This window comes from Parasteatoda tepidariorum, chromosome X2 (assembly GCF_043381705.1).
Source record: "Parasteatoda tepidariorum isolate YZ-2023 chromosome X2, CAS_Ptep_4.0, whole genome shotgun sequence".
Taxonomy (NCBI): domain Eukaryota; kingdom Metazoa; phylum Arthropoda; class Arachnida; order Araneae; family Theridiidae; genus Parasteatoda; species Parasteatoda tepidariorum.
In genome coordinates, this window is record NC_092215.1 from 42,297,591 (window position 1) to 42,310,723 (window position 13,133).

A 13,133-nucleotide genomic window follows, 5' to 3' on the forward strand; every position below is an offset into this window, starting at 1 on the left:
AGAGAGATTCTATTTTGGGAATTCAAGGCTGAAAACATACCATTGAAATATAAATAGATTTATATTTCAAAGGAAGAGTTATTTTTAGAATCGTTCCCTTTTTCACTTCCATATAAGGAAGCAGAAATGATTTTCCTTAATGCGTAAGGTTACAAGGAATGTACGAAGTGTGCCTTTTTACCTCAAATCTGTGTTGGTATAAAACGTAAGAACGCATAGTTTTGCGTGTCCTTTTCATCATGATGTGATCCAAATCAGCTGTTCCGGAATTGTCCGGAGTCTTGTCCACTCCCCCTCCTTTGCAGGAGTGGGGACGTGAACTGTCAGCAATACCAGCCTACCTTTAAATAAACCTGTTTAGAACGTGTGATGGCTTAAGACTGCATTATTTCAATCTAAATACAACACTGATAACAGGGTTGTAGCCCTGTTATTACAAGCGACAGGATTATTACAAGCAACAGGATTATTACAATGTAGGCTGGTATTGCTAACAGTTCACGTCCCCACTCCTGCAAAGGAGGGGGGAGTGGACAAGACTCTTGACAATTCCGGAACAGCTTATCAGGATCAACTCATGATGAAAGGACATGCAAAACTACGCGTTCTTACGTTTTATACCAACACTACAACAACATTTTAATACCAACACCACAACAACATTTTAATCTACTTATTTTTCTACGGAAAAATCTAAAGTTTCAACTGTTTTTATTTCGTAGAAGCAGAGAAAAATCAAAATGATTTAATTTTCAAAAAAATAATTTGGCGACAATGAAGAAATATTTGAATGGAGCTATTTATATTTAAATGTGGCTAACTTACGAGGAACTTGACTTGCGCACGCGTAGCGTAAAATTTCATTTATTTTTTTTCGCTAATAACCGATTGCTAATCCTTTTTTATTATTATTGACTATAATGTTTCTTTTTTAGTCGCCTATAGATTTATTCATAATTTTTCGTTCAGAAATTCGTAATAATAATTAGTAAAGAAATTTGAATAAAACATTTCATTGAATTAAAAACATTTTGTTCAATGAATGTCGAGTTTCATAAAAGCATTTTTCAATAATTGATACAATTTCAATAATGTACATATGCATAGATTTGGAATAATATATTTATTAGTTATTTTTTAATATATATTGTATAATTATTAATACGAATATGTACTCAACATATTTAAGCATCTTAAAATTTCTCAACATCTATAAGATAGTCTTAGACTTAAAATAATTTTTTTTATTACCTGTCCGCGCGTGTTTCACAGAACTATTTTACCAACTATTTAATTAAATCTTAACATTTCTCAAAATCTTTTTCTTTGCGCTACTACGCATAATATTTTTTAATAATATACTAATAAATTTTCTTATTACTTTAATTTAGGTTTTTCCTTAAAGTGAAATTCTTTTTCAAATTATTGTCAAATGTTTATTGAAGAAAAACCTGCCAGATAGTTATTAAAAAATAAATAAAACAAAACAAAATGAAAAAAATAAAATAAGATAAATGAATAAACAAAAATGTGCTGCTTTGATTTCTTTTTAAAAAGTTTTGATGAATTATATATTATTATATATTTTTTTCAATCCAAGAGCCTTAACCATTATCTTACGTAAAACTAATTTTAATATCACGTTCAGTATTTTAATTTAATATACTGCGTCACTAAATCAATAATCCCTACATACTGAAGTGGGAAGATAAAATTTCATTATCTTCGAAAAATATGAAAATAAAAGTCAAGATGTTTTGAGTGCTCAAAAATTCACGTCACGTGTCATGGGCATCTAGCGACCTCTGAGAATGGCAACGTTTGAAGCAAATGTCAAAATTAGGCACCATTTTTTAAGACTCGGCAGACGCGAGCGAAAAAAACTAAAGTGATTTGAAATGAAAAATGCATGGTTGCTAATAAAAAATGTAAAATGAAAGTGAGAAAAAAAATAGAGAAACCGTGGTATCCGAGAGCGAAACGGAGATTAAATTCCTTGCCAGTGCTACCTTGGCTATGTTGTATAAGCCAGACGGGTTTTAAAATTTAGGTTAAAGGAACACAATAGATAAGTCTTTTTTCAAGAATACGATAAATCTATTGCTACACATTCTTTGCATCTTCGGGATAAATTTTGTCTCGATAATGACAAAATTCTAACCATCCCTGCCACATCAGCTCATCTTGGTACCCGTCAATCTTGTTTTATTCATATGGATGCCGATTCCCTTGTTAACGATATTTGTTTCACACTATCTCTCTATAGCACGTGGAAATGCATTTTGCCCTGATTTGTGTTTTCCGGCTATTGCGGTTTTTCTAGTTTTGTTGAATTTTTTTATCCTACTTTTCACTCTTGGGGTACAGCGGTTTCTCCAGTTATATTTCCACTTTTTATGTTTTCTCCTTGGCAACTTCACATTTCTGCGTCATACGGTTTTTTTATTTTATTTTTTTCCCCCTTAATTCACGTCATGCGAGTCTTAAGAATGGGCGTTTTTTTCTTGATATTTTTTGAAGCCCATGATTCGATCTTTGGATTTTTTTGATGAGAATATTATTCTGAAAGAAGCAATTATTATTTCAACGGGGTTCATGTGGCTCTTAAGACATTTAAAATACCATGACACCTATTTTGAAATAAAGAAGTTAATTTTTAATTTAAAATTAAAATTTCGAAACTTAAGGTTTGGTTACCAGATATTTGAAGTTATTTATTGAAATTGATAATTAATACTGCGGTGAACATAACTGCAATAAAATACATTTATCCTCTTAGCTTTGCTGCCACTATTACAGTTTCTTAAGGGCCTTACGAATTCTGTTTTGAAGTATGTATCCAGCAAAAGTTTGGTTTTAAGGTTTTGAAACCATGTTAGTTGTAAATAGTTACAAAACCGTATGGTTTTGCATTCACGTTTAACCATACCAGTTGTAAACGGTTTAACAACCGTAAAAGTAATTAAATGTCCCCGAGCGTAAGCCTTACGGGTAATTAGGAGGACAGACTGCAGTTGGTTATTTTATCGTAATATTCGAATGAAAACTCTAACAGTGGATAATATGGCTCAACTAAGCACCTTAGTAAGTTTAGTGAAAGTTTGAATAATATTTAGGTTCAACATGCTAAGAATTTCAAATATTCTATCAAGAGAAGTTGACGAGGTAAACTAAACATGCTTAAAAAATTAATTATAAATTAATTTAAGTGAAGTTCAAAATAATTATAACATTTTTTTAAAAAAATTGTATAACATCATAAAAAATTAACTATGAAATGTTTTGATATTTTAGGCAATGTGGGCTACGACGTGGAAGGTTGGATGTGGATATACTGTTCACAGTTACTCTAACGATCCAAGGTTTCAATATGTTGAATTATACACCTGCAATTATGGACCAACGTAAGTTAAACGAAGCTTCATTTTATGTATTTTTAAAATTAAAACAAAATACAGATTTTGATTACCAGTTAAAAAAGAAACATTCCTGACTAAAATTTTAAGATATTTTTCATGATCAAATATGCTTTATCATTTATTTGAAGAGAAAGAAGTACCCAACTTAAAATTGTTTTAATCGATCGTATTGTAAAAAAATTGGATTATATCAGAACCCTTATTTTTGATGAAAAAAAGTTTTTATTTTATTTAATAATACAAAAATGTGCTTGCTAGAAGAAGAATTTATATGAAATATTTTAGAAGTTTATGATTAGATAGTTTCACTTCTAAACAAACCAATCTTGTTCATCGAAGATGAATAATAATCCATATTTTATTCAAAAGTAACATTTAAGGGGGAGGAAAAGCAAATTTAAATAATTTTTTTTTCCTTAAAAGAATATATATAGTTTCGCACCTTTTTTGAAAACAAATTACGTATTGCTTTATTTACTTATTTTTATTTATTAATTAATTTATTTTTTGAAACAAAAAAGTGTTTTTTTGGGAAAAGTTTGATAGAATCACGTATATTTACGATTAAACCACATAATTCAAATGCACGTTTCGAAGTCAGCGTGTTGTAATAATAGTATGTATAAATGTAATGAATAGTATTAAAAATATCCAGATTTCAAAAACTATGCGAAAATCAGAATTGAAAGCTACAGAAAAATCGATAAAATCATCACGAATACTCAGATGCGTAATTCAAATTTCCCGTGAAATATATAAAGATATCTGTGGAGTATATCAAGAACATATGAAATATATCGCGATTATATCTGTATTTTAAATAATGATGTGACAGTCTACAGCAATGACTGCCGATAAAAAGATCGAAACACTGCATGGATTCAGCGCTATCGGGTGTTTCAAAAAGTAATTATTCAAATGCGCGAATTTTCATGTTTCGAATTTCTCTTGTCATAATAATATCATATGGAAACATCGAGATTTAATAACCACGTGAAAATCAGTTGCATCTCAAAGATAACGTCAATATCGTCACGTCAAAAAAATGCCTATTCTAATGCGCGATTTAAATTTCGTGTGTCTGAATAATATCAGAGTTGGTAACCAGGAGAAAATAAATAGAATAACTGCTTAAAGAAAATTTTTAAAAAAAATGATAGAAACGTCGCCTGGATTTACAATGAAAGCAAACGTGTTGAAAAGTTATTAGTCGAATGCAGGATCCGAAATTTCTATTTTGTAATACCTTATTAAAATATCAATTTGATCTGATTGTGACCTTGATCTAATTGTAAAGGGAGTCTTTATTTTTTTTAAATTTTTTTTTCGTACGTACGCGTGCATGCACTGGAGGTACGCGTCCATGCACTATGTGATGTTTTGTATTTAATTTTTTCATGAAATTCTCGTGTTCTTCTTAGATTAGGAAATTCTTTTAAAATATAACTGTATTTCGAAATTAAGTCTTAATTTGTAAACCTTGTCCCGTAAAACCTTTAGTTGACAGTTTCGTTTCTGGAACTATAAAGCGCTTTCGTTTAAGTTCAATGATCATCTCGAAATGATTGAGAAAATCAGAACCAATTATGGCATATTTGATATCTGCCATAACGAAATGCCATGGAAAAGATCGCCTTAAATTCAAATCAAGTGTCCCAAGTGACCAGACCCGGATTATACCTTTCGTAGACCCTAGGCATTCGTAGGCCCTAGGCATTTCGTAGGCCTTCGACAGCATAATACAAGATTTCGTTGAATCTAAAAATCGCAAAAAAGTAATATATTAGATCATAAGATTCTGCAAAATAATTTATTACCGAAAAATATTATATTTTTATTTGTATCTTCATAATTTTGTGCAAAATACACTTGTTGTTTTTAAAGCTGAATTATTTTTGCCAACAAATTTTTTTCTCCCAAGTTTTTCGTAGGCCCCTGAATTTCGTAGGCCCTAGGCACTTGCCTAGTGTGCCTATAGGTTAATCCGGCCCTGCAAGTGACACAGGGAAATTGTTAGATACTGATTAATATCGATCGACATTGTGAACGTCGAAGGATATCAAAGCATTTGTGACAACTTGAATACAATAATTGTACGACATCTATCTATAACGCGATTTCATATAATTTATTCCTGTTAGTTAACTTATTTCATAAGGAGCTAAATTAGCGATAAACTTGAAGTAAAATATTTAAGTTAACATAGTAATTCAAAATATTTAAGTGACCATAGTAATTCATATTTGTAGAAAAATGCATAGAGTCAAAATTAAATATCTTTTAAGAATTAATTGTAAACAACATGCCTCTACATTTCATATGAGAGCTAAATTCGTTCGTGAACTAAACTTTTTAAAAGGATGAAACTGGTGCCTTCTGCGTATGAAGATAAACGCCAGTATTGGAATAGCAAAAAACGGTATGTATTTTGCTGCTAAGTTTTATTATTTTTCTGTGTTGTTTTAAAAACTATTTTACTATCAATAACTATAAAAATAATCATTTATTCATTCAATAATGTGAATGTTTTATATATTTTATTATCCGTGTCGTAGGCTTAATCCGTAACATGGTGATATCTTGTCAAAGGGCGCTTTTAAAGGAAACTTTTAAAGGGAACTTTTATTTCAAATAAATTTTTTTTTAAAGTTTCGAATGCATTTTTTTAATGTTTTATTAGAATATTATTAAGAAATGCTGAGTGTAAAAAATATATAATTTTAAGTTACTAACAAAAAGTTTGATTCGTGGAATTTTTCAAATGTTTTTTTTCGTATCAACTAACATTTCTTATACGTTTAGGTAATTATAAAACAAACTAATCCACTCAAATGTGTTGTTATTTCTAATGCCACTTGCTAATATCAGCAAGCCTGCTTTGTGAAAACCAGTGAATTTAAGACAGAGGGTGCGTTTCTTGCTTTTCAGTGGTGCCATCTATGGCCAAGAATACGTCTTAATCAACCGCAAACACAAGTCACAGCCCGTTTTTAAAGACGGACCTCCTCATGCATCCACAGATCGTAATTTTGACCTAACCCAGAGAACGACCCATCTCCAATTCAGTACCTCCAGAGGTATTGTTATGGGAACTTGGAGAACTTTGTGACCCGACAGATTTAACGTGCCTCAGTCACCATTTACAGCATGGGGAGTTTTCGGATCAAGGGGATCGAACTCACGACCTCTTAGACATGGTCCCAACGCCCTACCAACCAGGCAATCCCGCCCTTAATGAAATTTTAGTGTGTATAGAAAATATTTTGATCAGTTGTTTATTAATTACACTCGAAATCACCAATCACTTAAAACATAAATAGAGGTTCTTGAATATTGGTAACACTCCCCAAAAAAGTTTTGTGAATACTTTTCCTGGCAAATTTGCAGAATGTTTAGAATTTTATCTATACTATGCGTTTTTAAAATACCATGCATTTTTCATATATCTTCAGTTATATTTATTGAATAAAATTATTTTACATGCTTATTATCAAGGTCCTAAAACAGGACATGTAAAGTACCTTTTACTTAATTATGTTGCTTTGTATTTAAAAAAAATGCTTGGTAATAACTAAGGCCCGGATTTTGATGACATTTGCATTTTTTTGCATTTTTTGCATTTTTGGACATTTTTCGTCTTTTAGAGCATTTTTTTAGATTTATAGGGCATTTTTCTTTAAATTGTAGGGCATATTTTGCATTTTAATGCATTTTTTAAAGTTTTTTGTTAATTTTTTCCAATGTTTATAATTTTTTATCAATTTTCATTATTACACTGGCTTCCAAACAATGAAGAAAATCTATAGGATATTAACAAGTGAAGCAAAATCTTTTCAAATTGAAGAAGAATTGTCAGTAAGTGAGACCGTCTTTTCCAAGTACGCACCTATAACATCAGTAGACGTTGAAAGAAGCTTCTGCAGGAATGAAAATTTACTTTCAGACAAGAGACGCTCGTTTACATTTCAAATTATCAAAAAACATTTAATAATCCATTGTAATTCTGATATTTAGTAATATTATGAGATGGAATTTGTTATATCCATTAAAGTTTCTATACAAAATAAAAATATTTTGGTGTCAATATATTTTCCTTTTTTTTGTTATTTTAGGATATAAAACATATTTTTTAAACTTTAATGAACGTAGAACAAGTATTGCCTTGCTTTATATTTTTTAAATGAGTCATAATAATTTTAAAGAGCAAAACATTTTTTTAATTCAATATTTTTGCAATTATTTAAATTTTTTGCGCAATTTTTGCATCTTTAAGGGCATTTTTTGCCCTTTTTAAGGGCATTTTTTGCGCTTTTTAAGGGCATTTTTTGCACTTTTTAAGGGCATTTTTTGCACTTTTTAAGGGCATTAGTTGAGATTTTTTAGGTCATCAAAATCCGGGCTCTAGTAATAACTCTTTAAAACATTTAATACATAAGTCGATGAAGGCCATTACGGTATGTAAAACCATGTTCGGTTAGTTGATCAAGAGTAATAAAGTAATACCAAAATTTATGTGTAACAATAATCTAAACACCAGTGGTTTCCAAATAGCGTTCCACGGATCCCTAGGGTACTGTGGAAAAATTTAAAAGTTCCGAAAGTTAAGACTTTTTTTAAATAATATTTTTTTAACGTTTTTGAGAACTAAAATTGCATTTAGATCCGATCTAGAGTCATTATTTACTTATATTTTAGTTGCCTTAAGAAAATTATTAAAGTAAAATTCCAATACGAAAGAATTGGAAAGTTTTTGTTTAAGAAATGTAATTTTTTTTAATTACACTTTATTGAATAAATTATGAAGAACCTATGCATTTTTAAAAAACTGCAATAGAACTTTCCATCACGCTTTTCAAATCAATATGAGATAACTAAATTCATTAAAGAAATATGGTTTACTAATTTTACCATTTCTTAATTACCATTTTTCAACGTTTATTGCTGTTATTTAACCTTTCCGTCTTATTTCTAAATATTCCCCTCAAAAAATTCACTGAAATTTGGGTGAAAAACTTGAGTTGGATTGGATTGAAAAAGTTGAGTTGTTGCGAAATAAAAGTATTTTCAAAATAAAATATTAAGGTGTAATCCAAAATATTCACATTATATTAAGAGCCCATTTGACATATAGGAAAGCATATACAGTGAGCAAAAAAAAAGGCTAAATATTGTTCAAAAATGAATGACACATTAAGACACAGCGCTAAAAAATCATTCATTTATGATTTTCTTTTTGATTAAAAAGTTAATTAAATTAAGAGAAAAAAAATTCTGATTGCTTACCTAAATTCCAAAGCAAAAATCCTACCTATTTTCATAAAACTAACATGACATAACACATTAAATTGAAGAAAAAAATTTATACAAGAGTAAATTAAAAGTGACCAAAGTCCATATGGTCATTCTCTAAGGTCACGCTTCCCTTTGTTTTTGCCAGGCTACGTCTTTGGGAATATTGGTATGAAGCTTAAGTAAAATTTTTACATAAAGAACATTTAAACATAGAAAAAGTTAATCTAAGAATACAAAATAAAAAAATATGTAAACATATTTTTAAAACAAATTATATTTAAGAAAAAAGAAAGAAAGAGGAACTCAATAATTTAGTGAACATTAAATCTCGTTCCCCCCCCCCCCCTAACTGGCTTTCCCCCCTCCAGCCCTGTATCTTGTTCCTCCTGAAGTTGTGCATTAAGGAAAATACTTAGTATACTTAGTTTTCACTATTGGTCACTATTTAAGTTCTGCAATCTTCATCAGATTGATTGAAAAACAGAAGCGAAAGCATATTGCTGATTTTGCAACATCTGGGAAGCTCATAGTTGTTTTATCAATTGAATTCAATATCCCACCATTTTTTTTTTTTTTTTTTTTAATAACTGAGCGTTTACGGCACCTTATAAACAGCCGTCGTTTCTCTTGTCGAAAACCTTCAGCTGTGCATTAAGGAAGAATAAGTATACAAAGTTTACCATATGCAAAGAGCATGGTCGGATTTAATACAACAAATTATTTATATTTTATGTACGATAAGAAAATTAGAGACCACAAAGCAAACACAAAAACGTACTTTCTCTGAATAAATATTTTTATATATTTATTTATTTTAATGGCTGTCACTTGGGTCTGTTACCCTCAAGGTATGTAACTTTTTGTAAAATTCTAAGCTAAATAATTTTAAATGACAAAAAAAACGAAATTTAAAAGGTGTCAGTCGAATAGTTTTAGAGGAAGTAAAATTTAGAAATTTGGCTTTTTTTCAATTCTTTAACTCAACAGTTATTCGTTCAATGATGCTTGAGTTTTAGATTTTTGTTAAAATTTCTTTGTTTAAAATGATAAAAATAATAGATAATAAATAGATAGTAAATAATAGATAATAAAAAATAATAAATAATTATTGTGAATTATTTTGACGCGGAATTATTTTTGGATAAATAAATTTTACAACTGTGGGCAAAAATATGGAATTTTATAATTGTGTGCAAATTGGTGCCCGAAACATAACTAAATACGGAGAAAGCAAAATTAAAATATTATTAAGAAATGCTGNCTATGGCCAAGAATACGTCTTAATCAACCGCAAACACAAGTCACAGCCCGTTTTAAAGACGGACCATGAAGTTGTTTGCTTGATATGCAACCGTGTTAAATGGTTTTTGATTATAGCTTTTAATTTTTTTTTCAGGGGAAACTTGTACATGCAAGATATGTACAAAATTGGTTCGCCGTGCAGTCAGTGTCCAGATAATACTTGCTGTGGTAGAGAATGTGAGATGATTGGCGTTCGTTCTGATTATGAAGGCCTTTGTAGTGAGTACCTTATTACATTTAATATAAAATGGAGGCCCTGCTTCAAAGCAAATTGCTGTGTCAAAATGCAAAATAAACCGGCAAAATAAATATCAAGATTTTGTTTCAACGAATCAGAAACATTATTGTGTTTCAGATTGATTTAATTTACGTTGGCATTCAGAATTATGTTTGGGATATTGTTTGGAGCTTTAGTGCGGCTTGTTTATATAGCCAAGAATTCGCGAAAATCCATCTCCTATTAAACTGGTGCAAAAAATAAAGAGAATTAGCAGACTTGGCCGTGTATACTATGGTATATTAGTAATAAAGATTACAAATATACCATAGTATACACGTCTTTATACCATCCTTAATTTAATAGATTTTGAGTGACACCACAGCTCGGAAATAATTAATTTTTGTAGTTCCAATAACTTATAAATAGTTAATAAACAAATTTCTTTACTTTACTTAGTTAACGAAGTTAGGGGTTGACGCGTTAGGGTTCAAAATGGATTCGTTTGGATTCTGAAATGCTCTCAATTACATTAGTGAGTCACACTCACAATGTCACATTATGCATAAAACTTATTAAGAAACCGTTATTTTCCTTTACTGTTTGAGTTTTCTACAAATGAAAGATTAATATGGAAAATCCATCATTGCGAACTAATATTTACAGATTTTCAATGTAAATAAACTCAATAAAAAGCTGTTTAAATACTTTTTGTTTAAATATTCTTTTTTACGTCTTCTTTTTATCATTTAAACTTACTGCAATTTTTATTAGCTTTTATAAATTTAGTTTTATTTTATATTTCATAACCGTCGTTGAACAACGGACACAATTTTATAGGCTTACGATTTCTAAGGTTCAACTCAGTAGCCTTCTAATTTTGAACCCCATCCAGAAGACAAGGGAACTCCTGGATCAAATATTAGGAGAAATTTGCCTTATTGGAGGAATTTTCGATGAAACTAGCCAGCATTTACATTACATGGAGAGGGAAACCACGAAAACCACCCTCTGTTATCCTGACGGCAAAGGGACTCTAACCCATGATCCGTCTACAACTGAGGATATTTTACGTTAGCACTGTAGTCGGTGCAAGCCGGGGGCTGAATTCGTATCGACTAATCATCGCTGCTATTCGAACCCGGTTCACCTCATTGGAAGGTGAGCGCTCTATCCCCTGAGCCATCGTGGCTCAGAAGCAACATTTAGAGTATAAGTGAATTGGTTAAAAGAAAAAGAACCGCTTAAGATAAAGATCAAATTATAGCATATGAAGTCTATAAATGTTTTCGCGCATAAATATTCAGTTTCTTCATTAAAATTTATACTAAACCCATTGTAAATTTTGATTTTTTCGTACGAAAACAAGCTCTTTGACCCTATATACAATATGATTAGCGTAAACAATGTAATTAGTGTCATAAAATAAAATTAAAAAAATTACTTTTCATTAAAAACTAAAATTTTGATTTTCAATACATGGTTAAGCCAGAATTTCGTAATTTTTGCGTAACTGAATGCGTTAATTACTTTTCCCCAAATCTCATTTAGCGTGCGAGCGCTAATCAAAAACTCGTTTAGACATAATTATTATTTTAATAATCCTTTTTAATATTTTAGCATTTATTTTGTGATAAGGCAAATTGTTTTTAAGTTTGTTACATAATTCCTGAGTAAGAAAATAAAAATTTCATTAGTTTTATATCACTATTTTACCGATTTCGTTCTTATTTTATGTTAGGAATTATTTAAGAGGACAATATCGATCCCAAAGGACTCTAAATAATATTTTTTAAGGTAGGTCTGGTTTTGGCTGTAATAAAGGGGCTGACTGATTATTAGGGACTAATGATATTCAATTGTAAATTTATTGATAGCATTTATTGAAACATGATTATCAAAAAAGCTTCGTCGATTCTGGTTTAAATTTTGTCAGTTTAAACTAAATGATTGAAAAAAATGTCAAGATGTGTTTCATTTACTGACCAACACTTTTTCGATCTTCATTAAATTAAATTATAAATAATTGTGAAAAAAAATTTCTTATTAATTCCTTTTGCTGAGGTAAAGCGCAATATGTAAAAACAAAACTAAATTTTCTTCAGGATAATTTTTAAATATATAAATAATTTCTAAATGTAATAATTAATAATAAATGAATAATAATAATGAAGGAAATAATTTCTAAATGATTGAAAAAAATGTCAAGATGTGCTTAGTTTACAGACCAACACTTTTTTCGATCTTCATTAAATTATATTATAAATAATTGTGGAAAAAAAATCTTCTTATTAATTCATTTTGCACAGGTACAGCGAAGTATGTAAAAACAATATTAAGTAACTAATTTTTCTACAGGTATCTTAACTAAATTATTAGTAACAAAACTTCTATATATATATATATATATATATATATATTGAGTAAATTTCTATGCACCCCTTTTTTTAATTAAGTTGTGGTCTACACCAATTATAAAGATATTTCTTGAGGACCCCTCAAATTGTGAAGATAATATCCTTTAGATCCAGATTCGAATCCTATCTTTGACTGCTCTAATCATATTCTGATTCCGGTTCGCATTAACCACAGTGCAGATGAAAATTATTCTCAAAGGTAGATTGGTCATATTTAAAAGTCCTCCTGACGTCGGGACAACGAAAGTGTAGTCTTCTTCTCTCTATAACGGAAAAGTAGGTGAATTCTTAGACTTTCAAGGCAAGTTTGGCCCTATTGCTTGATCCAGGAGCTTCCTTTGTCTTCTGGGTTAGGTCAAAATTACAATGTAAAGAAGTTTGAAGTTGCTAGCCATAACTCCGAGAAATTATCGACTGTTGAAGCCAGGTATAAATAAAAAATAGTTAAGAGCGTAGTATAGTATTGTTGTTTTTTAATTTGCCTAT

The 13,133-nt window shown here is 29.9% G+C and overlaps 1 protein-coding gene and 1 long non-coding RNA gene across 3 annotated transcripts in view; one reads left to right on the forward strand and one right to left on the reverse strand.

Annotated features, from left to right (window-relative positions):
* The window catches only part of LOC107447768 (CRISP/Allergen/PR-1), a 157,340-nt gene that overhangs the window by 87,916 nt on the left and 56,291 nt on the right, over nucleotides 1–13,133 (forward strand). For both annotated transcript variants that reach the window (XM_016062772.4, XM_016062770.3), the window contains exons 5-6: nucleotides 3,295–3,404; nucleotides 10,108–10,232. In XM_016062772.4, the coding sequence (XP_015918258.1) occupies nucleotides 3,295–3,404; nucleotides 10,108–10,232 (235 nt within the window). The remainder of the gene's footprint in view (nucleotides 1–3,294; nucleotides 3,405–10,107; nucleotides 10,233–13,133) is intronic.
* LOC107447769 (uncharacterized) overlaps nucleotides 1–13,133 on the reverse strand; it is a 95,173-nt gene that overhangs the window by 47,351 nt on the left and 34,689 nt on the right. The gene's annotated exons all lie outside the window — the stretch shown is intronic.